The 26,725-nt window shown below is 67.4% G+C and overlaps 2 protein-coding genes across 3 annotated transcripts in view; both read left to right on the top strand.

The window, feature by feature from the left end:
• CHCHD6 (coiled-coil-helix-coiled-coil-helix domain containing 6) overlaps window positions 1-10,933 on the top strand; it is a 134,227-nt gene extending 123,294 nt beyond the window's left edge. For both annotated transcript variants that reach the window (XM_024117303.3, XM_028479316.2), the window contains exons 7-8: window positions 10,142-10,277; window positions 10,759-10,933. In XM_024117303.3, the coding sequence (XP_023973071.1) occupies window positions 10,142-10,277; window positions 10,759-10,764 (142 nt within the window). In that variant the 3' untranslated portion in view covers window positions 10,765-10,933. The remainder of the gene's footprint in view (window positions 1-10,141; window positions 10,278-10,758) is intronic.
• An 11,492-nt stretch (window positions 10,934-22,425) lies between these two features.
• The window catches only part of PLXNA1 (plexin A1), a 47,648-nt gene continuing 43,348 nt past the window's right edge, over window positions 22,426-26,725 (top strand). The window contains exon 1 of the mRNA XM_024117290.3: window positions 22,426-22,475. The gene's annotated coding sequence lies outside the window, so the exon portion shown is untranslated. The remainder of the gene's footprint in view (window positions 22,476-26,725) is intronic.

The following is a 26,725-nucleotide window of genomic DNA, read 5'->3' as shown; positions in this document are numbered from 1 at the left end:
CGGCAGGGCGGGAGGTGGGGGGGGGCGGGAGGGCAGGAGGGCGCCCACCCTCGTGCTTTGTGCTCGGTGACCCCAGGCTGGCGGGAAGCACGGCGAGCCCAGCGTTGCGCGGCTGGGGGCCGCGTCCCTCCGCCTCCCGGCTCCGGCTCCCTCTGCTCGGAGCAGGTGGCGTCCGGCTCTTGCTGGGCTCCGGGGACCGCAGGCGACTGATGCTGCCGAGTGTCAGCTCTGGTTCAGAGCGTAGATGAGGGTGAGGAGGGGGCTGGCCGTCCCGCTGCTTCCTGCCTGGAGACTCCGGCCCCCCCCCGCCCTCGGCGACGTGTGAGGGGCGTGGATGGGTGACGCCCTGAGGCCCTTTGCGCCTCCTGTGTCGGCGACAGCGGACGGGGGTGCGGCCCACAGAGCCAGCCAGCCCCAGTGTCCAGGGACACCCCTCAGAACACCCCGGGTCAGCCAGGAAAAGGCCCGTGCGGTTTCCAAACGTGCTGGGAAACCGTAGAGCGGGGAGCGGACCTGCGAAGACCCCACCGCGCCCGCCCTGCGCTAATCTGTTTCTGCGCTGAGATTATGTCAGGTTTCGGCTGAGGACACGTTTTTGCAGGCTGAGGGGGAAAGCTGCGTGGCGGGTGGAGGGTTAGGGTCTGCCGGGCCAGCGGCGGGCAGGGCTTCGGGAAGGGTCTGAGTCGGTGGACGCGGGGGCCGGGTGGGAGGAGGCCCCGGGGAGGCAGTTCCTGTGACGACAGGAGGCCTGTGCGGGCCGGACGCAAGGGCAGGACCAGGGGTGGGGGGCGCCCAGGGGCTCCAGGCTTCGGCTTCGGTCCCATCACAGAGGGGACGAGGGCCGCCCCAGCCTCAGAGTCACGGCAGGGAAGGCCCAGGGAGGGGCAGCTGTGCCTGCTCACATCACCAGGGGTGTTTCTGCCTGAGTCTCACCCGACGGCGTCGGGTTAGTTCCTGCCTCTGTCCCTGTGTCCCCTGTCACCAGAGGACACCACGCCACGCCACAAACCTGTTCGGGGGCTGGGAGATGCTGGCCGTCCTGCCCTGAGGCTTACGGTCTCCGCCGACCTAACTCTGCCGCGTGGGGAGGGCTGTGTGGTCCGGCCCAGCCCAGAGGGAAGCTCCTTGGTTGGTTGGTTTCCAGCCGACACTGAGCTCCTGGCTGCTGCGAGGGCCCCACCCTGGGGGGGGGGGCTGGGCACGGGGAGGCTCCCCCAGGAAGTGGAGTCCGTCCAGAGGCAGCTGGGGAGCAGGCCCAGGGCCCACCCACAGGCCACAGAGGCAACAGGCTGGACCAGGCAGACATCTGGACGGTCAGGGGGACACGGTCTCCCTGGGCTGGGTCATCTGCTGAGCTGGGCGTCGGCGGGGACCCTGGACGCAGAGGTAGTAAGCTGGTCCCTGCCCGCGGGGCACTCCCAGTCCAGTGGGGCCGCTCTGCGCAGGTTTGGCCCCAGCCGCCGGGCGCCCTTGTAGGTGTGAGCAGAGGTGACACAGTCGATCGGGGACACTTGGCTCCAGTCAGCGGGGACGGGAGGACGGAGGCCGGCAGCGAGTGCACGCAGGACCTCGGCTCACACGGTGCCTGTGATGGCAGCCCGCCGCCGGGACACCAGCCAGCGTCCCCCCCGGAAGTGGCCCCGTGCGGCGCCTTGAAGGGCGGGCACCTCCCGGGGGCTCGGGAGCCAAGCAGCGGCCTGGGGAGTCGCCCCTGCCGTGTCACACCCGCCACAGGAGAAGCCTCAGCGTGGCCTCGGCCGCTCCGCGCACTGTGGACCGACCGGCAGGAGGCCTGAGCCAGCGTCGGTGGCACCGTGCTCTTCCTGCGGCCAGGGCTCTGCAGCAGAGGGACGTGGGCCGGGGTCCCTGGGGGGTCTGGGCCTCGGTGAGAACTTGCTTGAGAGCAGGAGGTGCCGGCCCGTCCCTGGGCAGAGGCCAGTGGCCGGGCCTGCACGGAGAGGAGGGGGCACGGCAGGGCTTGGAGAGGCCCCCCAGGCGTGTCACAAGGAGGTGGGGGAGGCAGACTGGGGGCGACACCAGCCAGCAGGTGCCGTTGCCCAGGAGACAGGGAGGCCTCGGGGAAGGGAAACGAGAGGATGTGGGCAGACGGGGTCCTGGGGGTCCTCCGGCGCTGCTGCCACTGCCTCCCCTGGAGCCTCCAGCCCCCCCGGCCGCTGAGGGACCGTCAGGAACGGCTCGGCGGCCCCACCAGGACGGTGTGGCCCTCTTCGGCCCCCCCGCGACCCCCGCGACCCCCGCCTCCTCGGGCTGCGTCCACCCCACACGTCTGGTGAATCGGGAGGCTCCTCTGGGGGGCCGTGTGCTTCCCCTGCGGCTTTTTCACAAAGGACCAAAGCCAGGAGCGGCCTCCCTGTTTCGTGCACGTGTGCACGTGTGCGGCAGTGACAGTCCCAGGGAGGAATCCTGTCACTGGCTCAGCAGCCGTAGGGGCCAGTTTGCGCTTCGTTTCCTCGGGAGCAGAGCTCTGCTAGGCCTGGGCTCCCAGAATAGCTGCCCCCACGGGGGGATCCCCTGTGGCCTCTGGCAACGACGTGTCTCTGGGCCCCACCCGCCCGGGCCCAGTGGCACGTGGTCGGCAGCTGGCCGCTGCGAAGCGGGTCCTCAGCGAGCGGCTGGTCTCGTCGGCCCCTGGGCCCTGGCCGGGCCGCCGCGGAGCCTGTCCCGCGGCTCCGCTGGTCCTGACAGAGATGGATGTACAGCTCCGTGGAGCCCCCGCACCCACCTCGCCTCCGAGCCGTGATAGAAAGCCTGCTCCGTGCATTCCACCCCGCCAGCGCATCTCTGAAATGAAGTGTCAGGAGGATGTCTAATGGCCCAGTTCCACACCAGCGGTGGTAATGGGAGAAGGCTGAGGTGATGAGATGTCGGTCAGCGAAGCAGCCGGGCCTTGTGTGAGCTCAGGCCCCGCGCTGGCCGGTGTCGGCCCTTCCAGTTGGCAAACTTCTGGCTCCCCTGGGAGCCTGCATCCCATGTGTCTTTTGCTTCTTTTCTGTACTCCTGGTTCTTTCTTCCTTGGAATTTTGGGGGAATTTTGCAAACTTGGAGTGGAGCTAAATGGACGCAGCGTGGAGCCAGATAACCGGGCTCTTATGCTGGCTCCGTCTCTTGCTGTGTGGCCTTGGGCAAGTCACCGAACCCCTCTGACACTGGTGTCCCCACCTGCAGGATGGGCTGCTGTGCCGGGTTAGGACCTGGCAGGGGCTGGTCCTTAGAACGACCTGGACCTCAGGCCCGGCCTGAGATTTAACCGGGGACGAGAGACCTCCCACCTGAGCCATTTACCATGGAGCCTCTGTCACGCAAGATGCGTGTTTCTGTCTGTCAGAAGGTGACTGGTGAGCCGTCTGCCTCCCACTATTTCTGCCCAGTCGGCACTCGGCACTTTCCTGCGTGGCTGGCTGCGTGTTTCCCGGGGCTGCTGTGGCCCACAGCCGGCTCTCTCTGAAGCTGGAGGGCTCCCGGGCGTTTGTCCAGCTTTTGGTTTTGCCAGGAGGCTTGGCATCCTTGGCCTGTAGGCGCATCACTGCAGCCTCTGCCCCCGGCGTCACGTGGCTTCTCCTCTGGTCTGTACCCGTGGTCAGCGTCTCTCCTCCTCTTAGGAGGACACCAGCCATGTTGGATCAGGGGCCTCCCTGCCCGACCGTGACCCATCCTGACTAACTGTACCCTCCAGGACCCCATCTCCAATCAAGGTCACATTCTGAGGCTCCAGGAAGGGCGTGTTCTGGGGGAGGCGCCCCTACCCGCTGGCCTTCACGTGCGCAGCGGGTTCCCAGGGCCCCCACAGCCGGCTCTCTCTGAAGCTGGAGGGCTCCCGGCGTTTGTCCAGCTTCTGGTTTTGCCAGGAGGCTTGGCATCCTTGGCCTGTAGGCGCATCACTGCAGCCTCTGCCCCCGGCGTCACGTGGCTTCTCCTCTGGTCTGTACCCGTGGTCAGCGTCTCTCCTCCTCTTAGGAGGACACCAGCCATGTTGGATCAGGGGCCTCCCTGCCCGACCGTGACCCATCCTGACTAACTGTACCCTCCAGGACCCCATCTCCAATCAAGGTCACATTCTGAGGCTCCAGGAAGGGCGTGTTCTGGGGGAGGCGCCCCTACCCGCTGGCCTTCACGTGCGCAGCGGGTTCCCAGGGCCTTGGCTCCACACCTTGCCGCAGACGCCCCTTCCGGGCCGGCACCGCCGAGCGTCTCAGCTTTGCCACAGGAGAGCTGAGAGCAGTTCCCACCCGCGGACCGAGAACTTCCGACGGCGTGAGGCTGCAGTTCCCTGGGGCCGGGGCCGGGGCCGTGGCCGTGGCCGTGGCCGTGGCCGTGGCCGCTGGCCTTCACGTGCGCAGCGGGTTCCCAGGGCCTTGGCTCCACACCTTGCCGCAGACGCCCCTTCCGGGCCGGCACCGCCGAGCGTCTCAGCTTTGCCACAGGAGAGCTGAGAGCAGTTCCCACCCGCGGACCGAGAACTTCCGACGGCGTGAGGCTGCAGTTCCCTGGGGCCGGGGCCGGGGCCGTGGCCGTGGCCGTGGCCGTGGCCGTGTCTTCCCTGCAGGGGTGTGGTTTCAGCCCTGTCCCTTTCACTGGGCTCCCCCACCCCCCGTGCGGACCACCCCCCCCGCCCCCGCGGGGAAGGAAGGCAGAGCCGGGAGAGAAGGGGAGATGCTGGGGGCTGCAGGGGGCAGGTCCCTCCCCAGTGGCCTTGCTGGCCTTGCTGTGTGACGCGGGTGAATGATGGATGAGCATGTGCGGTTGCTGTTTCACGAAGCCGTGTCCCCCTCCGTCCTGGGGCCCTCGCGGCAGGGTGGCGGGGTGGTCCTCCAGGCCATGCCCGTCATGGGCTCCCCCGCAGCTGCGAGCCGCCCCGGGCCCTGCGCCCTTGCGGGGACAGACTGGCCGCGCACGGCGGACCTCCCGAGTTCAGGAGGGGGAGAGCAGGGCCGGAGAGAAGGGCCGGACGCGGACAGGAAGGACTGCTTAGCACAGGGTCCGGCGAGCTGTAATCACCCCAGCAATGGGTTTGTTAGCCTCCTTGGAGGTGTAGAAACCCGTGGGCTGCTCTTGTTCTAGGACAGCTGGCGCTCGCGGTGGAGAGGGTGGGCTGCGGGGGTGTCGGGGGCAACGTGCCCAGCGTACGAGGTGCAGGAGGGGGAGGGTGTCGGGTCGCCGTGGGCACCCACTGGGCCTCTCGTCCCGTGGTGACCACACTGGCCGTGAGTCTGGCGCAGGACTGTGGGAATAGCGGGGGCCCCGCGTGGGGCTCGGGGGGCACGCGTGGAGGGAGAGCGCTAGCGGAGCGGAGTCAGAACGGGGCCTCCAGCCTCCAGGGACAGGTGGGCTGCGATGGGCCCCTGAGCAGGAAGAGCCTGTGAGGCTGGACCGGGGGAGTGGAGCAGAGCCCCGGGCAGAGCTTCTGGGAGGGGAGAGCGGGCTGGGGCTGGGGGGTCAGTGGCAGAAGTGGTTGGGGTTTGCGATCTTCTTAGACTCTAAAAAGGTGAGTGTGTCTTCAGCAGAGAGTGGAATAGCGAAGGTACGAGAGAGAAAGGCCGCTGGGAGAGACCACCAGGTGCTGGCGGGGAGAAGGGGTGGCCGGTGGGGGTGCCCTTGGCCCTGCAGCAGGACCCCTCCTCTAGGTAGGAGGCAGGGGTCGTGAGGCTGGGATGCCAGGGAGGGGTGTCTGTGCCCTCAGGGTGCTGGTGGCCCTTGGGGAGCAGGGGACGAGGAAGCAGGCCCCACACTGTGTGGGGAGTGGCACGGAGAGCTCAGGAGAGCTGGGCCCCAAAGGCCTGAGCACCAGAGAAGCCACGTGACGCCGGAGGCAGAGGCTGCAGTGATGCGCCTACAGGCCAAGGATGCCAAGCCTCCTGGCAAAACCAGAAGCTGGACAAACGCCGGGAGCCCTCCAGCTTCAGAGAGAGCCGGCTGGGGGAACCACCCAGAGCTGCAGCCGGCAGGGGGTGCAGAGGAGGCAGGACACGGGCGGGTTTGGCCTCCGCAGGCCTGAGCCAGGGGCCAAGAGGAGCGAGCGAGCGTCTGCTGGGGCTGAAGGCCTCTGGGGAGGAGGCATGCAGGAGCCGGAGGTAGGAAGAGGAGCCGTGGCCTCCAGAGCCCCCCAGGTGGGGCGCGTTAGGTCCAGGGACAGAGGATGACCGTCCCTGCCGTCGGGGAGTTGCGAAGGGTACATCTGCGGTTTTCAGTTAGATTGGAGAGAAGCAGGGACGTTATAGTTAGAAGGTAAGAGAGGAGGCATGTAGGACGAAGGAGGGGGAGGGGAGGCATGTAGGACGAAGGGGGGGAGGGGAGGCATCTAGAAGGACTCCCGGTTTCTGACGAGGTAGGTGACCGGAGTGAAGGGACTCCACTCGCCAAGACGGAAACTAGGCGGGAAGTGGGTTCCTTGGCGCTTGATGGTGAGTGTGTTGAGGGGTTGGCGGGTTGGGGGTGACATGCTAGGCTGGAAGGCTCCAGGGACCGGGGGGGGGGTGTCCAAGCGTTGGAGTTTGGGGTGTGTGTTGTTGGGCTCGACTGGGGTTGGCCCTGGGGGGAGAAGTTTAGGGTGCTTGGGGCAAAGGAAAGGGAGGCGGGACCTCTGTGCCCACGCAGGCGGGCAGGGTCGGGCTCCCAGCGCCGGGTGCGTGCAATGAGAGCCACATGGCCAGCGTCCCGAGGCTGGCAGGCGGCAGCTCTCACCTCTGCCTGGCTGGTGGGCAGTGCTGGTTCCTGGACGCAGGGAGGAGAGGGTCGAGTCCTGGCTCGTGTGGGCCTTTTATCCCAACTCGCATCCTGGAAACGCCTCACTTCCACCAGGGGGTAGAGCTCGGTTCTCAGGTGGCCCTGGGGTCATGGTTTCCGTTCCCAGAGGTGGCCACGGTGCCGAGGCCAGCTGGCCCGTGCGAGACCCTCACTCCCCACAGCGCCTGGTGGTCTCTGCGCCTGTCACTGTGCAGCCCTGAGGGCCGTCGGGGAGGCGGGCTGGAAGCCGGGTCCCTCAGGACCTGTGACACTGCCAGATGGCAGCCGTGTGGGTGTTGAGAACTGACCCCACAGGCCGATCCTGGGCTGCTGTGCGCAACGGGCCCTCCTCGCCCCCTGACCCTGAACTCACAGCAGGACGTGGCAAAGCCCCCAAAACCTGTGTGCCCCCCCACTGGCCCACAGGGCACCTGCTTGGGGTCTGTTGGCTCCTTGGAGAAGGGACGCCACGATGGGTGCCCTAAGGTTCCTGGGAAAGGAGCACCATCCGGGCCCGGGTGAGCCGTGAGCTGTGAAGCAGCGCTCCGACGGGCCCATCTTCCAGCCCACACCTGGGCCCAGCCCCAAAGCCTCCTGTCGTCGCTCTCGTCTGCCAAATGCCTGCCCCGCCCTCTGCCCGGCCCACCCGCCCTGCAGCCTCCTGTCTGGCGTCTCAGCCCCTCGTGCAGAGGAGGAGAGTCTGGCAAGCAGGGGACCTGACCTCTGAGGGGGCCAGCGTTCACCCCCTGAGCCTCCCAGATGGGAATCCTAACTTGTCCCTTAACTGGGGGGGCAGGGCTTCTCTCCCTCCCTGGAGAGGTCACTGCCCTGGGTGCCTTCCCTGCGTGTCCCAGCAGCCTGTAAAGCCTGAGCTGTTCTGCACGCGGTGGACGCGGTTGCCACGGCCCCAGCTGTGTGACCCAGCCTCGCCTGCTCCCTGCCCCATGCCACTCACGGCCGGTTTGCAGGCAGACAGGTGAAATTTCTTGCGATTGACGCTTTCCTGACACCCTGTCTCCTCGTGTTGTGGCTGACAAATGCCAGAGCAGAGAGGCGTCCGCAGGCCCACGGGTGACCCTGGGGTGCGGGGCTGGATTCTGCTCGGCCCCTCCCTCTCTTTCTCCTGAACTGGGAGCCCACTGGGTGCTCCGCGAGGTTTGCCCTCAGAACGCACAGGGGCCCTGGTCCAGGGACCTGAAGCCAGAAGGTAGGTGGGGGGCAGAGTTAAGAAGCCGCCGCTCTGCCCATTTACAGCCAGCGGGTGAGTCGCTTCTGCCGTCGGTCTGGAGAGGGTGCGGCTCCAGGACGAGCCCCACACCACTGGCCAGGCTGCCGGCCGTCCTGCCCCCGGGCGCCTCTTTCCACGAGACCTGCAGCTCCGACAGCTCTGCTGGCCGCACCCTCAGGGGCCACGGGTGGGGAGCTGTTCGTTGGGAGCGAACTGCTGCCGGAGCTGCAGGGCCAGGGGAGCAGGAGGCCTGTGTGGGAGGACGGCAGGCGGGTGCCAGGACGCAGCCCGAAAGATGGGGCCTCGGCGGCCCCCCGCCAAGGGCAGGTGGGGACGGAGGAGCCCAGAGGGAAAAGCGGAGGGAGCTGTTTCCAGGCGAGGGCAGCAGAGACGAGATGCCCGTCCGGAGGCATTTAGAAGGCCCACCATTGGGCGTGTCTGTGTCAGAAAGGTCTTGAACGCGGAGGGAGGGGCATCCTGCAAGCACTGGGCAGCCAGGCGGTCTGTCACCCCACTACAGCGGCAGACGGAACCCGGTGAGGAGACCCCAGGGCCCGGGAGGAGAGGGTGAGCCCGGGAGCCCGTCCGTTCTCCCGTGCGAAGGTCAGCGCCGAGGAGAGACGCGTGTCCTCCTCACGTAGGAAGCCTCCGAGCCCGTGTGCGCCGTGCAGACAGGAGCAGGGCCGTGTGGGGCTGTAGGGCTGCTGCGTCCCTTGGAGGCGTCCTCAGGACCCGGTGGAATCCCGGGTGGTGGGCGGGGCCTTCCGGGGAAAGGGGGCCGTTTCTCCCACCACAGCCTTGACCTTCGGAGCCGTGGCCCTCAGCGTAGGTGTGGCGGCTGCTCCCCAGCCCACCTCCTGCCTGGTCAGCTTGTAAACCATCCGTTCCGTCCAAGCCACGGATCTTAGCTGACCGCGATGACTCCCTCGTCAGGGACCGTGTGGGGGTGGGGGGCGGCGGTGGGAAGGGAGGGGGCTGCAGCGTGTGGTCAGCAGGCCTGAGGACCAGGCCCACACGCGGGGCCCGGGCTCCCGTGGGCATCGCTGCCGGGATGGTGGTGCTGGGCGAGTCAGCCGCGACGGGTCACGAGAGCCGCCGAGCCCTCCGTTCCTGGTCTTAACGGATGGATGTGGGAGGTTGAGTTGCGTTTAAACCAGCGTTCCAGCCCAGCACCTGCTGCAAGGCTGGGCTTTTGAAACTAGACCCGGGGAGCTGTCGACCCGTAGGCCCCGGCTGACGGGAACAGGGCTCCTCCTTGCACTGCCGAGGCCGCCCCGGCGCCCGAGCTTGGGAGGGCGACACGGGGCCCTGGCTTAGCCGCGGCGCCGAGGCTCCTGGTGGACCTGCCAGAAACCACGGAAGCCCTGTGAGTGTGTGTCCCGGAGCCCCTGCCTCCTAGTGTGGGACCCGGGCCGGCCACCTGCCTCCTCGTCCTCTGCTGCCTGGTCTGGGGTCGGGGCGGGCAGTGAGAGACGGCAACCCCGCCCGGAGCTGCGAGGAGCCGGGGCCTGAACCCATGAACGCAGGAGCCCGGGGGCGTGCGTGCATGTGCGTGTATATACGTGCACGTGTGTGAGTGAGTGTGCAGCTGTGTGCACGCAGGTGTGTGCACGCGTGTGAGTGTGAGAGGGTGCGTGTACAGGGGAGCGTGTGTGAGGTCCGGAGAGAGGGGAGGCCGGGAGGGGCAGCGGGCGAGGCGGCAGGAAGAAGACCCCGGTGACCGACTTGAGAATAAGCTTTATTTCCCTTTTTCATCTTTGTTTCATATTTTTAAAAAGAGAACATAAAATCATTCTTCACATGAATACGTTTAGAGTCTAGCTTTAGGCTCTAAACCTACCTTGATAAACAAAGAAAGAAAAAATAGTAAATTCCTCTAAAATGCTGCAGTGATATCCTCTAGGAAGTGAGAGTCTGAACACCTTAGTTTTTTTAAAAACATTTTGTGGTTTTCCAGTTTTCCTCATCGTGCATGTGTTCGTTTTGAAATCAGAAAAACAGCTCTGGGGGAGACATTGGTGGCCCGCACCCGGGGCGGGAGGTGCCCTGGAGGCCTTGGGCGGGCGGGGTCCCCCGAGGGCCACCTCGGCCCCTCTGTGGGGGGTGACCGGGCGCCGCGGCCCCCGTGCCTGGCCCGTGGCACTGCCCCAGACTGCCTCCTCCTCTCCGCAGGCCCCGCAGGGTGGAGCCCGTGTGCTCGGGGCTGCAGGCCCAGATCCTGCGCTGCTACCGCGAGCGCCTGCAGGAGGTGCTGCTGTGTGCGGACCTGGTCAAGGCCTACCAGCACTGCGTCGGCTCGGCGCACAAGGTAGGCGTCAGCTGCGGCCGCCCGCCCGCCCTGGGCTCCGCGGCGGTGGGCGGGGAGGGGGTCTGTGGGCGCCGCTAGGCCAGGTCCGAGAGCAGCACTGGGGGAAGTCAGGCCCTGCTGGGCAGGGTGGCCACCGGTCCTGACCTCCGGGCAGCGGGGGGTGGAGAGGCCAGGGTGCGGGGCAGGGGTCGTGGACAGGGCCGGGCTGCCCTGTGGAAGGGGGAGAGCTGAGGGGGCAGAGGCAGCCGCTCCTGTGCTGGCGTGACGGGGCCCGGCCTTTGGTGAGTGGAGGTGGCCACGGTGGTCCGGGTCCCCCGCGCGCCCCAGCCCCGCCTTGGGGGCACTGCAGGCTGTCCTAGAGGCCGTGTCCGGGCCTGGGGGCCCACGGGGTAGGACCCTCTCCATGAAATGGGCCCTCGTGGAGCAGAGCCTGGGGGACACGCACGCTCCTGGTGGACCTGAACTCTGTTCTCCTTTGTAGGGTTGACGCAGGCCCGCTCCGGGCCCGGCAGTGACTTGGAGCCTGAAGAGGGGACCCGTTGTGGGACCACAGTCCAGAGACCGCAGGCGGCCGGCTCCCCTGCTGGCGCCTCCGATGCCCCCGTGCTGGAGAAGTAGCGTGTGTGCCCCTGTCCTCAGACAAATAAAGCAGGCGTCCTTGTCTTCAGTCGTGTCTGGGCTGCCAGGCGGGCCTGCTGCCGCCTCCGTGCCCAGAGCGCGGCCCCAGGTCAGGCTGGAGGACGGGCACCCGCCAGCGCCAGTGGGGCAGGCGGGTGCGGGCCTAGCCGTGCCCAGAGCAGGCGGAGGTGCGCGAGGGGAGCGGTTCCTCGTCGGGACGCAGCAGGGGAGCAGGCCGGCTTCCTGACAGGCTGAGCTTGAGTCCAACGCCGGGTGGAGGGCTCCCCGGGCAGCCAGAGGCTGGGAGAGTGGGAGCCCAGATGGGGGCCGGGGGCGGGGCACAGACTGTGCACAGCTGGGCGTTTGCAGAGAGTAGAGCTGGGGCGCAGGGCCAGGGCTGGATGCCAGGCCGGGAGGAGGTGCTCCTGAGCGACCAGCGCAGTCCAGTCCCTCTGAGGGGTGTCGCCCTGGCCTTGGGGGCAGGTGGGCTCAAGTGGAGAGCCTTGCAGACAGCTGGGGTCGTGAGTGACCCTCAGGGGCTCCGGGGGTGGGTCCGGGGACAGACCGGGCCGAGCCTGAGGCGCTGGAACTGGCAGGACTGGACTTCACTGGACAAGGGGAGGACCTGGGTGGTTTCTGGATGCCTGGCTTGGGTGCTGGCGATTCTGCAGACTGAGCAAGGGATGCGGGTTGAGAAGGGCAGGTGGCGGCTGGGCCGGGGTGAAATCTGCTCGGTCGGCGCCCACCTGCCAGTCCTTCGCCCTCGGCAGGACCCCCGCCGAGGCGCTCTGACGGCACGGCTGCACCTGCCGGCCCAGCGCCGTGTGGGCAGCAGGAGGGGGACGCTCGGCTGGTGAGCTTGATTTCCTGCCGCAGTTCTCTGGAGCCCAGGCCCTCTGGAGCTGAGAGCCGGCTGTCCTGATGCTGGCTTTGCAGCCCCGGCTCCTCCCCCAGTTCTCACACGTGGAGCTGGAGGTCCGCGGGGCTTGTCGGCGTCCGGGGGGCTGGGCAAGCTGCCCCCGCAGCCGTGTCAGCCCAGCTGCATGTTGGCCAAGGAGATGCCCACCCAGAGGTCCTGGTCAGCTTCCCCAGCACCCCGGGGAACAGTCAGAAACACACAGCAGCCCGGTAGGTGGCAGGGCGCCCAGCGAGTGGCCCTCTGCGAGGTCAGCTCAGTGGGGTCACAGGTCACCGGCTCATCCACCCTGAGTGACAGCAGAGCCACCCTTCGGCCAGAAACTGCCGAGGCCCTTCTGAGACTCCGTCAGAAGGCTGTGGTGTCCAGGGCCGCGTCCAGCTTCCTAGTCTCAGACCCTGTTCTGCCACCCAGGAGGCAGCCTCGGAGCGCCTGCGTGTGCACCGGTTTGTCTGCCCCTGGCCACCTGTGCCTGTGTGTGTGTGAGCAGGCGTGTGCACGTGTGCCTGTGCCTCTCACAGGCAGCCAGCTGTGCTGTCTACCTGCTCGTGCCCCTGGCTCCCTCCTGGACCTCAGCTCGTTCCCCGGACTCCCCTGGCGCCAGAGCCAAGCTTCCGTGGGCTGGGCGCCACCCTCCCCTATGGTGGCCGTAGGGCTGTGTGTCCGAGCGTCACTCTGGTGGGGGGGTCGCGTGTGCTCAGGGCGCGGGCTCCGTGTGCACGTGTGTGGGCCTTCGTGCGCGCCGTGCCTGCGCGTGGGCCCGCGGCTCCAGCCCCTGCACGTGGCCATCCGTGGCGGGAAGTGGGGCCTGAGAGAGTGTGGCACAGGTGGGGCTTGTGTCCAGGGGGTGTGGGCCTCGAGGCAGGCATTCTGGGCCCAGGCCCTGGCTCCGTGACTGTCGGGGAGTCATACCCACCCTACCCGGCGGCTGGGGATTCAATGTCGTGACGTTGGCCGCGACATCCAGGGTCCAACCAGGAGCCAGAAAGCACGGATATTTAAACAGAGGACTTGAGTCCAGGGTGTTGGCCCCGGAAGAGCGGGAGGAGCTAAAACCCCGGATGGGATGCTGTGGTGACCCAGAACTTAGCAGTAGCATGAAGCTCCTGTCACCCAGGGCTGGAGGGACAGAGGGAGGGCGCGGGTCACCCAGTGGAAGCGGGCTCAGGGAGCTGGAGCCTCAAGGGTCGTGGCCGCTGCCCACGGCCCCCCCCACTCCCGCCCCGCAGCCTTCACAGGCGCTTCTCCCGGGGTCGTGGGACAGGCGGCGCACGGTCAGCGCTCAGCAAGTGTGAGAGCAGAGGGCCCGCCACCCAGAGCCCCCAGGCCTCCTGCCGGCGCCCGGCCTCTGACCCGAGGCCGCTCCCTCTGGGAAGTCGCCGTGCTCAGGAGCCACCTGGCCAGAGTCACGCTCGAGGGCCAGAGCTGCGTCCCACGACCGCCTGGTGGAGCGGGTGCGAGGGCCGGGCTGCCGCGCCGCACCCAGAGCAGCGCGGCTCTGCCCCCGCCCTCTGCTCCCTCCCCTTATGGGCAAGCGCCGACCCCAAGGTCGGTCCCTCGTGGAAGTCCTGCAGGCTCCTCTCTGCCCTCGAGGCCCAAGGAGCTGGGCCTGCCATCCTCACCTCGTCCCGGGTGCTGGGGAGCAACGTCGACACGTGGTCCGGGCCCCAGGCCTCGGTGCAGTGGGAGAGCCCACCTCGGACGTCCGTTGGCGGGGCCGTCGGGAGAGGCCCGGGCGGTGGCCGGAGGGGGTCATCTGGGGAGCTGGGCCCCGCTGGGTTTATCACGGCGTCAGTGACGTCGGCAAAACGCTGGAAATAACCAAGCGCCCGGCAGCAGAGGACGCGTTAAGTAAAACATGCTCCGCCCGCCAGCTCTGTGGCCACTGACGATGGCGATCCGGCCTGGAGCCTGAGTCCGTTTCAAAACGAAGTCGTGGAAGCTGCGTGAGCCCGCCGTTTGGGGGAACAGACGCCACCTGTACGCACGTGGAGACGAGGAGCGAGGCCAGGGGGTGCCGGCCAAGACCTTTCCGTGCCTTCCTCGGGGTTTAGGATTATGGTGTGCTTGGTTAGGGTTTTTATAATTAACTATGCTTCCTGTTGTTCCACGCTGACCGGAACGTCTCTCTAACCCCACCGCCCCCCGCCCCGCCCCGCCGGCTCGAAGCCTCCGAAGGCAGGTGGCGGGTGCAGCCTCGCACCTGGGCGTGGGTCCAGGGTCCCGGCCCTCCCTTCCCGCCGGCTGTCGGGCCCAGGGGCGACCCCTCAGCAGAGCCTGGATCTCCCTGAGCAAAGAGCTTCCCGCCTGCTGAGCGGGCAGCGGGGGTGTGAAGCCTGCCGAAGGGACGTGGGGAGAGCAGGCAGGGTCCAGGGTACGTCGGGGTTGGGGGGCCGGGGAACCGAGGCGGCAGGAGGGGTCCTGAAGCTACTCAGGCGGGCACTGGCAGCGAACGTCACTCTGGCAGTCACGGCCCCGGCGCGGGATGTGCAGCGCCGAGCAGGCGGGGGCCCCTCCCCTGGGGGCCCGGAGGTCGCTGGGGAGACAGACCCGACGGAGCCCAGGCCAGCGGGTGCCACGCGGTGGAGAGGACGCGGGGCCGGGGGGCCGGGAGTGCGGGCTGCCCGCACACAGCCGACCAGGAGCTCCCGGGGAGGCAGCCCCGCCAAGCCCGGGTCGCGCTTGAGGAAGACACTTGCGCTTCCTACCTGACAACCTGCCTCATTAAATCTAATGGGCTGGTTGTTCCCGTTAAGTAAACATCAACTAATTAGGAAAAACATATTTGCTGAGGTTTGGCTATGGAACGGATAAACCAATTACACGGTTATTCAGCCTCAAAACACACGCGGCCATGAGAAGGGTGCAGACCACAGCAGGGAGGGCTGGTGGAGCCCTGGGACTCGGAGGCTCCCCACCGCAACCCACCTCCTCCCCAGGGCTTGGTGGGCCCCCAGCCTGGAGTGACACTCCAGGCTCCTGGAGCGCAGGAGTCCGGGCAGGCTGGAGCCAGACGGGCGCCGACTCCTGCCCTGCACGAGCCAGGACCCTGCAGCACGAGGGACAAACCCCTACTCAAGTTGACAAGCGAGAAGAGTGCTGGCTTGTGTGACAGAAAAGTGCAGAAGGAAGTTTCAGGCATAGCTGGATCGAGGAGCCTAGACTCAGGCGTCAGGATCCGGCCGCTCTCCTTCCACCTCCGCCCTGCTCTCTGCCTTCATCCTTGGGCTCCATGAAGGGCCCAGGGACTCTCGCCTTACAAAGAGTTTCTCTTTCCCTCTAGGTCCAGCTTGGGCGTTATGGGCAGACACCAAACCGCCCTAGAGCTGACACAGTAATATCAGAAAGCTCTTGGGGAGCCCAGGAAACATGAAAAAATGCTCCACAGCCTTATGATTCATCAGGGAATTGCAGAGAAGTACCCACGCGATGGCTGGAGTTGGAGGCCAGACAGCACAGCTGTGGGTGCTTCTGCTGGGTCGACAGCCCAGGATGAGCGCATATGTCGCCTTGAGGGCGATGTAGGGTTGTTGGCACGGCGGCAGCCTCGGCGCTGGAACCGCCCAGATGTCCAGGGCCAGCGATGGGTGCACTGGGGTCCGTTGTCCCACGAAGCGCTGCTCGCAACAGAGAAGCACGAACCGGAGCTCCCGGAACTGCCTGGACGCACCGCAGGCATCTTGTCAGCAAGAGAAGCCGGGCGGAGGGGACTTCCCACCTGACGCTGGCAGCTCGCAGCCACGTCTCCGTGGCCAGGGCCTGGGTGCAGCCCAGCAGGCCCCCTGCTCGGCGTCCCACAAGGCTGCCGTCAGGCTGTGGCCAGGGGGGCTCCCCTCCCTCAGCAGGGCCAGCGGCGGAGCCTCTTGGAGACCTATAGGAGTCCGGCAGGATCCTCCACCTCTGCTGTCCTGTCAGAGAGTGACTCACGGGGCACCTGGCGTGTCTGCCTCGGAACTGGGAGCTTCCACTTGTGTGGCCTCCTAGAGGGAGAGGGAGGGGTCCTGAGGCAGCTCTTGTGGGATGGCCTCCAAACCCCGTTAGTGAGAAAAGAAGACGTGCAGAGGTGGTTCGGAGCAGGTGTACGTACAGGTGCGTCTTTCAGCAGACAGAGAGGCAAGAATAATATCCTTGTGCATGTTGCTGCCAGGACGCAGGAAACGGGACAATTTTCACTCCCAGGAGGTGACCTGGGGGCCCAGCGGGGGGACACGCCTTTTCACTAGGGGTCCTGTCGTGCACCACTTGGATTTTTTTTTTTTTACCATGAGCATGATATTTTAATAATTAAAAGGCCTGTTTTAATTGTTAAAAAACCCAAAAAGGCCAGACCTCTTGGAAGGTAAAGGATTCTGGAGCAGCTGTCCCACCAGAGGGGTTGCCCCCTCCTGACCCTAACGTTACAGTGAGCAATGGGGAGGGGGCATCGGTCACACGACTCCAGTAGATCCAGTGAGCTGCCAGGGTCGCCTCGGCCAACAGGTGGGGAGAGCACACCTGAGAATGCAGAGGAAGGCAGAGCTGAGAGAGAGATGCCCGGTGACGTGTTTGGGCCTGTGGGTCCAGCCATGCCTGAAGCTCAGACCTCCTTGGACCTTTCAGAGAAGCAAGTCAGTGAATGTGTTGCTGGATGAAGCAAAGCTAGGTTTTCATCAAGGCTTGTCCTGTCCTTTGTCTGTGTCTGGTGTCCACCCTGGCTGTTAAAGATTTTGAATGTCACCTCTGGCGTCTGTCCCAGAACAGCCCTGCCTGCCCTGGAGGGGGTTTCCAGTGAGCCAGCTTATTTGTTCAGGGCCCAGCCCCTGACCGGCCCTGCTCTGCTGCCCCCTGCTCCTTGCAAGGCCTGTGACCAGGATGGGGAAGCAGCATGGCTGACTGCTGCCCTCCCCGCCAAGGACACAGAAGACACGGGCTGGTTCTGTCTACTCACACTCGCTGCCAGGGACCCTCCTCTCTGTGGAGGAGACCCAGGCCCAGAAACAGATGGTGATGTCCACGCTGAGGCCCAGAGCCCACGAGCCCAGGGCTGCTGCTGACCAGGCGGTGGGCTGGTGCTTCGGGAAGCCTTCCCTGGAAAGGAGGGGCTGCCCCGGGGCCACGGGCAAGGTCAGCAGGGTGACCTCGTGGGCACAGAGGAACAGCATCACATGCAGAGCTCGTGGTAGATTAGGGAAATCACAGAGATGCCCTGTGACAAAGCGGGGGCGGGGGCGCCCAGCAGGCTCGGCGTGTCCCCTGGGCACGGGTTCCTGTGCCTGGGTTCCTCGCTGTGAAAAGGGACAGTCACAGCCCCTCCCTGGCCGGTGGGTTGGGGTGGGGATGGAAGAGCTGTCGGGACAGCTCCCTGCCCCGTGTTTCTCTGGTCCTCACGGCGACCCTGGGGGCGATGCCATCTGCCCCGTGACCCAGAAAAAGCACCGAGGGGTGGGCGCGTGATGGGAGCGGAGCCCGGGGAGGGGCTGGGACCCCGTGTTGCTGCCCCCAAAGCCTGTGCTCTTCTGGATGGAGCCCTAGTGGCACAGGGACGCCCTCCAGGGGAGGGTTTTCCCAGAAGGGGTGACACCGAGGGGACCGTGGGTGGTTCCAAAGCCTCCCCAGAAATTCCAACTTACTTCTCCATTGCTGTGCTCACCCTGAGGCCGACCGTGTCCACGGGGCAGGCAGCCACCGAGGGGGCACGTGGGACGGGGCAGGAGGCGGGTCTGGGCCTGAATGCTGGGGAGGCCCTGTCCAGCCGACTGGAGGGCCGGGCCTGCCCCGCTGCATCTCCACGTCCCCGCAGAGACCCTCAGAGGCGGTACCCGGTGCTGTTCGAAGCTACTGGATTCAGGGCGATCTGTCGTGCGGCAGAGAGCGAATACGCGGACTGGTACCTTGTGTCCCCACCCTGAGACGGGGCCCTGGCTTCCTGGGATCTCCCCGCCCCACCCCATGATGGAAATACCAGGGCGTTGGTGCTGTCCTGACTCTGAGGGGGTGGGGCCAGCCTTCAGGGGAAGTTGGGAAGATGGTGCGGAGGCCCCGTACCCTCTCCTGGCCTCCAGCGGTCACATCTCAGGAGGCTGTCGTACAAGGTGGAAACCAGGACGCCGACGTCCACGCCAGGTGTGTGGGAGCTCTGGGTCCCTCATCGCAAGTGGATTCCTGCAACGGTCACCGCGAGGGAGATACAGAACCACGCTTCCCCGCCCCCCGAGCCGCGAATCTGTTCAGCACCACCAGTCTGTCGTTTCAGAGATATTCCAAGGGTGGATTGTGAAGCGTTGGGGTCGACTCGGCCTTCCCAACTGTGTTGTTTGCTGCCTCCCGTGGCTGGAGCGCGTGCAGGGTGGCACGTAGGTCAGCGCGTGTCTCACGCTCAGCGGCAGCTGTGGGCTGCAGGCTCCGCTCCGCAGGAGAGTGGCCCAGTCCCGCGCGCAGCCTTTACCCGTTCCCGTCTGCACGTCTGCGCCCGCGTCGCAGCTGTCCCAGGCGCGCCGTCTTCCGCGCTGAGACCTCCGACGGCGGGCGCGGCAGCGGCTTCAGCGCAGCCCCTGGTTCTCCGACCCTCTCCCCCGTTGTTCCTGGGGGCAGGACTCCTGCCAGCCATTCCCTCTGTGTCACCTGCGTGTTGGCATCTGTCGGTCCTGCGCTCCCCGGCAGGCTCCACGGTGCTTGCTCTGACGGCGACTCTGGATGGGGTCCCGCACATTCGGGGGCCGTGTGCTGAGCTCCTCGGCTGCATCTCCATCTGGGGTTCGCAGCTGGCCTCCTCTGACCCCGCGTGGGTGGGCGGACTGGGGGCTGCCCGTTACTTTGGGTGGGAGTCCAGCCTCCCGCTTCAGCCCACCGTGTTTCGCAGGGTGAGAAGGCCTGGGGTGCTTCCCCGTCCCCCGGTTCTCACTCCTGGGGCTGCGGGTTGCAGGGCCCACTGTGTCCCACAGAGGGTGGAGGGGTGGCTTTTCCAGAGGCCACGGCCCTGCAGAGGGCATCCATCCTTGGGAACGTGATCTGTGACCTGGCTGTGAGCCCCAAGGCGACAAGCACCCACTCTGGACCTCCTGGGCGTGGCGTGTGCTGCACCAACTACAGACCCCTGGCCGGGCTCTTCCCGCTGGTGCATCTTGTTCCCTCCACCCTGCCTGATAGCACGTCCACGCTGCTGTCCGCGGGGCAGGTGCCCTCCAGCCAGCCCCTCGGTCCAGCCCGTCACACTGTTTACATCCCTCACCTGCTTGGCCCCTGAAGTCAGCTCAGTTTGCAGCCCCAGGACGAGGTGATGCTGAGCCCTCCGGGTCTCCATGTGGTGCTGGGCAGGAGCTTTGCTACTGTCTTCTGTACAGTGTAGTGCCGACGGTGACCTGGCTTTGTCCCCAGGGTCGGGACTCTCAGCCCAGGCTGGTCACCGCTGGTACCGAGGGGGCCAGAACGCCCAAAGAGGGCTCACGGGTGGGGAGGGAGCTGCAGTCAGGGAGGCTTCCTGGAGGAGTAGGGAGGGAGCTTGGGCCTTGAGAGATGAAAGGTTGCAGTGGGGGCACTCCTGGTCGAGGGCGCAGCATGGGCACGGGCCTGAGGCGCGAAGGCATCTTCGGAGCAAGAACGCTGGGCGCCTGGGGGAGAAGGTAGGCAGGCGGCGGTCCGCTGGCGCCCCGGGGTCCTGGGTGCCCGGCCTGTCCTGCTTTGGGCCTACTTGTTTTAACACCTGCACGCGGTCTTGCTCTGGGGCACCACCCCTGGCTCTGGAGAGCTCCCTGTGTCACGGGCAGCCCGCCGCCAGGTCCTACCCCCAGCCAGGGTGACTGGCTCGGGGGGCCTTGTGATCCAGCCCACTTCACGAGGGTCCATTCTGGGAATATGCTGGACCTGTTGGGAAAGAAGCACCTGGAGCTGCAAAGGCCACCGGGCACAGAGGCTGGGGCGGGGCCTGCAGAGCCCACAGACAGGGAGGCAGCACCATGACCGTGCTTCCCTGCGGCTCACCTGAGCAGCCCTGGGAGCTCGGCCCCGGTGAGGCTTGTCTCCCGGGCCACAGCGCCGCTGGGGAGGGCGGGGTGGGTGGGAATGCGCCTCCGGGCTGAGCCGCGTCCTGCTCGAGGGCACCGCTCTGTGCACACCCCTCCATCGGCCTCACCGCGACGCCGGCCCCCAACAGACCCCCGCTCCCGTCTTCACCCAGCGGCCAGCGTGGGCTTCCCAGAACGCGGCAGTGACTGCGGCCGCCCCGTGTGCACAGCGGCTGGCGGCACCCACCCCACGGGGCGGGAGAGGGTGGGCCACGGGGACCCAGGGCGCTGCACGCTCAGGGCCAGCCCCGGGTGTGCATTTGCACACGTGCACGTGTCCGTGCGTGCACACGCCACGGGTGCAGGGTGGCGGGCTCCGTGTGTGAAGCAAGGCCCTGGAGGGTCTGCCCAGGGAGGGTCCCACCCTGCGTCCTCCCTCCTCTCAGACCCTCCTCCAGCCTCACCCCTCCCCATCCGTCTGCCTGGAAAGCTGCATGGGGAGGGGCGGGCGGGAGCTGGCGCATCCTCGGGGCAGGAGGTGACAGGTGGGGGTGAAGGCCAGGCAGGAGTCAGGGCCACCCTGGCTTTGGGCCCAGTGGCCGGGAGTCAGTGGCCACCCCCAAGGGGCTGAGGTGTCCGGCCCTCTCTGCTACCCCGAGCCTCTTCCTCCTGCCCCATCAGCGGTGGGGTTCTGCATCAGGGAGGGGAGAGGCCCCCCAAGTCTACTTCTGCACAAAGCTCTGAGTCATAGAAACGCAGAAGCGGCCCTGGCATGGCTCCAGAGGCAGGAACACTGGAGGTTCGGAAAGGCCCTCCTCCCCCGCCCCCTCCATGATCGGTTTCTGGTTCTAGGAATTGTTTTCCCTGCCGCGCCACACGCTGCCTACCCTCCTGAAGGGTGACAGAAGCGAAACCCACACAGGAAACCCAAGGAGGAAGAGCCCAGCGCCCGCTGACTCATTTCCCTCCTTGTGAGGTGGGAAGGGGGGGTGCTGAGCTGCAGTCCCTACCCCCCCCGCGAGCCCCCGCTGTGGTCCCCCCTCCATCTGCGCCCGGCCAGCCTCCTCGGGGGCAGGGACACACTGGGCAAGGCTTTTAGGAGCAACAGTTTGCCATCTTTGCTCCAACGAACTGCGGTGCTGGGGTCTCAGCCCCGTGTCCCTGTTGGACTGTGGGCTTTCCTTGTTGATTCTTGGGAATTTCTCCTAAATCCTGGATACGCAGCTTTTGTCAAGCGTACGTGTGTTGCAGATGTTGTTTTCCAAAGTCCGGGCTTATCTTGCTATTTCCTTTCCTAACTTTTAATGAACAAAAATAACCAATATTAAGGTAGCCAAATTGACCCGTATTCTTCTTTATTTTTGATTTGGGCTTGAACTCCTTCCCTGGCCCAGGGTCATGAAGACAATCTGCTCTACTGTCTGGAGTGCCTTTGGGGTGGGGGGCACCTGGATTGATAGATTGATAGTCCTGCGTGGTGCTGAGCGTTACCGAACCAGGTCTCCTTTGGGGAGCGGACCACAGGTGAGGAGCAGGAGCGGGGGGCGGGGGGCGGGGGGAGGGAAGTGGTGTAACCTGGAATGTTTTCAGAGAGACTCCTGGGGCTGGAGCTGGCGGGTGCGGGGGCCCAGCGGAGGCTCTGAGAACAGGTGGGACTGCTGTGCTTAACCAGCCACGCTGGGATCCGCGCACCTCCGGGGGACACCGAAGAGCAGAGCGAACGGCCCGCCTGCCTGTCGGCTACTCGGCCGCATCCCCACGTCCCCAGATGAGCACAGCGGGCGACGAGCGCGACGTCCCGGCAAGCCAGCCACGCCGGACCCACAGGAAATGGAGAACGACCAGCTCAGAAACCGGGACGCGGCTGCGTGAGGCGGGGAGGGGCGGGGGCTCACCCGGGCCTGCGGGGGTCCCTCTCCTAAGGGGTGACCTCCCGGCTCGTGGCCGCCCCCGCGGCCCTCGCTGCGCCCCAGCTCGTCCTCCCGCACGGGCCCCCGGCCCTTTGGTTGTTTCTATGGCTCCGGCCGCCTCGCCTCCCCTCGGCCAGGTGCCCCTGCGGCCTCACCTTCGGGCGGCCCTGGGACGCGCGGACCGCTGCGGGAGCGCGGCCACGGGGACCGCGTCTGCCCAGCCTCCCGGCGAGCTCGGACCCGCGCCCCCAGGACCCACTCTCCGCCCCGCCGCCCGGCCCCGCGCCCAGCCCGCCGGCCTCGTCCCGGACCGCGCGCCCCACGCCCCGCCGCCCCCTGAGGACCCCGAGCCGTGACCGCCGTCCTCGGCCGCATCGGGGACCAGGTTCCGGCAGCTCCTGGCAGCGGCGTTACCCCTTTGAAGCGAGCGATGGGCTAGGGCGGTCGGCGGGGATCGAGCGCCCCCTGGAGGCCGCCGGGAGCCCCGCCCCGCGTAGGCCCCGCCCCCGCACAGGCCCCGCCCCGGCCCGGCCCGCCCCGGGCGGCGCATGCGCGCGACGCTCCGCGGGCGGTGAGAGCGAGGCCGGTCCGCATCCGCGCGGCTGGCGCCCCATTCATGCTGGGCAGCGGCGGCGGCCACGCAGTGGATCCCGGGCGCGGCGGCCTCGGCCTGGGTGGCCTGCGAGGCTTCGGCGGCCCCGCGGCGGGGCGGGGCGAGCGGCGGCGCGGGCGGCGGGCGGCGATGGCCGGCGGCGGGCGCGCCCCGGGGCAGCCCGTGAGTAGGGGTGCAACTTTCCCCGCAGCGGGGCGGGCGGGGGTCCGGCGGGGGTCCCACGGTGGTCTGGGCGCGGGGCGGCCTTGGGCCGGGGTCCGGGCGCGGGGCGGCCTCCGCGGGGTTGCGGGCGGGCGGGCGGGGGTCGCGCGGGGGGCGGCGGCGCGCGTGTCCGCGCCCCCGCGTGTCCGCGCCCCGCGTGTCCCTGCGTCTCTGGCCCGGTTCACGCGTGTCCGGGCGCGGCCGCGGCGCCGAGCCCGCGCGGCCCCGCCGGGCCGGGATGGGACCCTGCCCGCCGCGCTCACGGGGCCGCGCCGCCTCCTCCGGGCCGGGCGGGGAGAAAGTTCGCGGCGGCGCCGCCGGGAGGGTTCTGCGGCCGGACCGGGCCGGCGGAGTGCGCTGGATCTCCGGCGCCGGCAGGCCCGCGCGGCCGGAGTGGGCGCCGGTCCGCCCAGGCCCGCAGGCCCGCGCCGGCTGGGAGGGGCGGTGCGCCAGCCGCGCGCCCGGCCTCCTCGCCGCCCCGCGCGGGGCCTCTCCAGGGTCAGCCGCTTCCCGCGGCCGCTCCGAGGGCTGCTGCGCAGCCCCGGGCCTGGTGGGCGGCGGGGCTGGCGGCGACGGGGCGCGATCGAGCGGCTTCGGGGAGGGGATTGCGGCTCCGGGGACCCCCGCCCGTTCCGAGACCCTAGGGGATCGCGGGAAGGGGGCGAGAGGGGCTCGGGTGGCTGCCTAGAGCCGGGAGCTGCCCCCTGGCTCATCTGTGGGGTGCTGGGGCCACGCCCCTTGAAAGAAAGAGGGGTGTGTGTTGGGGGACGTGGACCGAGCCTCTGCCCGGGAGCCTGGGCTCCGGTAGCGCGGCCCTCCGCGCTGCTCCACCTCCTTCCGAGCTGAGGCCGGTTCGCTGGGTCTGCGCGGGGGTGGGCTCAGCCTTTGCTCCTCCGGCCCTCGGGAGGCCCTGGGCCCTCGGGAGCTCACCCCAGGCAGGTCCCCTGGCGCCCTGCTGGTTTGGGTTGTGCAGGAGAGACCAGGTGCTGCGCCAGGCAGCCCAGAGCCTGCCCGGTCCTGTGCCAGAGGCGGACTTGGAATCCAGTGATTCCCTTCAGGGCCGGGCAGCAAGTGGGCCTGGGAGGGGGCCCTGGAGGCCCCAGAAGGGCATTTCAGGCAGGGGAGACAGCCCTGCCGAGGCCTGGCCCGCCCCGGTGTGGCTGAGGTGTGTGCTTGGGGGTGGGAGCGGATGAGGGCTCTGGACAAAGCAGACAGCCCTTTGCTGGCTCCTGGTCGTGGCTTGTGTGTTTTAAGCGCCCCCCGCGCCCCTGAAGGTCCCTGTGTCTAGAGTATGGGGTCAGGAGGAGAGGACCCTCGGGGAAGCCCGAAGGCAGGCACTTTTTCTGAGGAGCAGGACTCCAGTGGCCCTAGATCCTGGTCCTGTGGATCCTGGTCCCATAGGACAGGCCTGGAGGGGGAGCAGGCGGCTGGGGACCACCTCCCGAGGCCTCTGTCGGGGGAGGTGGGGTGACGGGGCAGCTCTTGGTCCCAGTTGCTGACAGGGTACCTCTGGGTAGGAGGGCCGTGTCTTCTCTGTCCCCCTCACCTCAACCTGTCTGTGCCCCAGGAGAATCCAGATCTGGTGGGGCGGGGTGGGGGGCGGGCGCAAGATTGGGGCTGCCCCTCCGTGAAGAGGCCTCTGAGGGCCTTTGTTTCTCAGGGCGAGGAGTGGTGGTGGCCGCTGGGCCCGGGAGAGGGCAGGGGCTGACGCTCGCTCCACGCTCTGCTGGACCGCTGAGCCTGTCCTGCGCAGGAGTGGAGGCCACTGTGCCGGCCCATCTGGCCTTTCCCCGGCCTGCTCACCTCCAGTCGGCACACCCAGCACCAGGCCGCTTCTCCTTCCCGGTCTGGTTCTGCTTGGCCGGGCCCAGCCCGCTTCCCGTGCCGGGCGGCGCGGTCCCTCTGACTACCCTCTGCGTGGCCCCGCAGGTTCTACCCCCGGCCTTTGCTCTGGCTCCTCTGTGCCCAGGATGCCCCTCCCCCGCCAGCTCTGGGGCCTGGTCCTTCTGGAGCAGGTGGAAGGGCCTCCCCAGACCCCGGTGCTGGTGCTGGCGCTGGCGCCCCCACCCCACCCCAGCCCAGCCCAGCCCGGAGCGTGCATCTGTTGGTGCTCCCCTCCCCCAGCCCAGCCTGGAATGAATGCATTTTCTCCGGGGCAGAGCAGAGGCCTGTAGGAGTCCAGGTCTCCGTAGGAGTGTTCAGAACTAGCTGGGTGACCTTGGGTGTGTCCGAGCCGCGGGCCCCGTTCCTCTCGGGTAGGGGGAGTCACCCAGAGCCTTCAGTGGCCCCTGTGAGGTGGTGGTCCCGAGGCCTCGGCCCCAGGCCTGGGTCTCCCTTTCCTGGCCGCAGCCCCGTGGCCCCCTGTTGGGGGAGGGGCAGCAGGCCCCCGGCCAGGCTGGAGTTTGATGGCGCTCCTTCAGCTGGGTTCCTCCTGTTGGATATAAAAAGTAGAGGCCGTAATTGCGTTAAGACGTGTATAATTATCCCAGAGGAGGGGAGAGCCCAGCCCCTAGTAATTGCAGACCTTCTTTGAGCTGATAAACGGTGAGTGATTCATGTTTTCTTTGGAGTTCCCAGGCTGTCAGCCCAGGCCCCGCCGCCACCCCTAGGAGCCTGTTCTCCAGCTCCAGGTCTGCCCTGGGCTGCTGAGCTGGGGGCAGGGGCTGCCTGCGAGGTCCCTGGCGGCCATAGTTCCTGGGGTGTCTGGGCGGAGATCTGCAGGAAGGCAGCTGACGGCCTGCTGGGGGGGCCCTGCAGGCAGCACAGCCCTGTCCCCTTACTGCGGGATCCTGGCCAAAGGCCCTCATTTCCTAAGCCTCAGCATCCCCCCTCCCCACCACGTGAGCAGAGGTGTGGGTTTTCAGTGGCAGAGGGTGAGTGGGGCGTGAGGACACAGGGAGGGAGCAGGTCCTACTCTGCAGGACCCAGTCGTTCACTCTTTCATTCACAAGTGCTGGGTCCTGGGCCGGCCTCTGGGGTTCTGTGGGAAACCACAGAGCCAGGCCCTGCTCTCGCGGAGCTGCCCCTCTGGTGGGGAGAGCATCTGGGAACAGTGCGTAAGAAACCCGCTAGCAAGCGCCATGCCACAGATTAAACGGGGTGACTGAGGGAGCGGCTGCTGCCTTCGGCCAGCAGGTCGGGGGGCTGTGGGCAGGGAGGGAAGCACCCCGGGAGAGGGGCAGGAGGCCAGGGGAGCCCTGTGCTGCAGGGGCAGACGTGGGGGCCCGGAGACCCCCAGGCCCTGGGGCCAGGTCCCAGCCTGGACTTGGCAGAAGGCGCCTCTCCTTCCACACCTGCAAAACGAGAGGCGTTGTCTGGGGGCGGAGCGTGTGCCGCACGCGCCAGTGCCTGCCGGCCGTGGGGACCCGGCGTTGCTGTGGTCAGTTTCCTTCCAGGAGTGGGGTGAGGCCCCAGCAAGCACGTCTGGGGGTGTGACCAGCAGAGCCAGGGCGGGACCCGTGCTGGCCCTGAGAGGGCCCCCCTCCTCATCCGGGAGAGGAGCTGTTGTCGTTACCATTGCACGGATGGGGAGACCGAGGCTGGCAAAGAGGAGTGACCCCCACCGGGGCCACACGGCTGCAGGGCAACAGGGTCTAGGATTAACCTGGTGCCCGACTGCCACCTCCCGGGCTGCGGGGAGCTGAGACTTTCCGAGAGGAAGTGGGGCCAGGGCAGGATTCGGGGGCCTCACGCACGGGGCTGGGGCACCGGTGGGCTGGGGGTGGGGTGATGGGTGGCAGGTGCAGGGCTGGGGGCTGGGCCAGGGTCAGCCGGGAGCGGCCCTGGCCGGGGTCAGTGTGACCGGCCCGCCTTCTGGCAGCCCCGCCCGAGCGTCCTTGTCTCCCTGAGAGTAGGACTGCCCAGGGCCTCGGGCAGAGAGGCGGTCACCCACCTTGGGAGCTTGGGGCTGGGGGTCTTGCTCCCTAAGGCGTGGGGAGGCTTGAGTCGGGGGTTGATGGCCTCCAGGTTTGGGTGTCGGTGGGGCTCCCGATCTAGACGCTGAACCTTTGTCACCCGCCTTCTTGTTCTGGGTTCGTTTTTCTCCTCCACCCGGCCACGGTGGCCCAGGCAGCGACGGGGCGTGTGGCCCGTGCTGCCCGCGGGTCCTAGGCTTGGTCTAGCTGCTCGCAGGGTTCCAGGCGGCGGGGGGGGGGGGGTGCGCTTCCCGCCCCTCGGGCTTTTCCTGGGGGGTTAGGTCACGCCCCAGAAGT

The sequence above is a fragment of the Physeter macrocephalus genome, chromosome 18 (genome assembly GCF_002837175.3).
Source record: "Physeter macrocephalus isolate SW-GA chromosome 18, ASM283717v5, whole genome shotgun sequence".
NCBI lineage: Eukaryota > Metazoa > Chordata > Mammalia > Artiodactyla > Physeteridae > Physeter > Physeter macrocephalus.
This window is presented reverse-complemented; position numbering and strand designations above follow the sequence as displayed.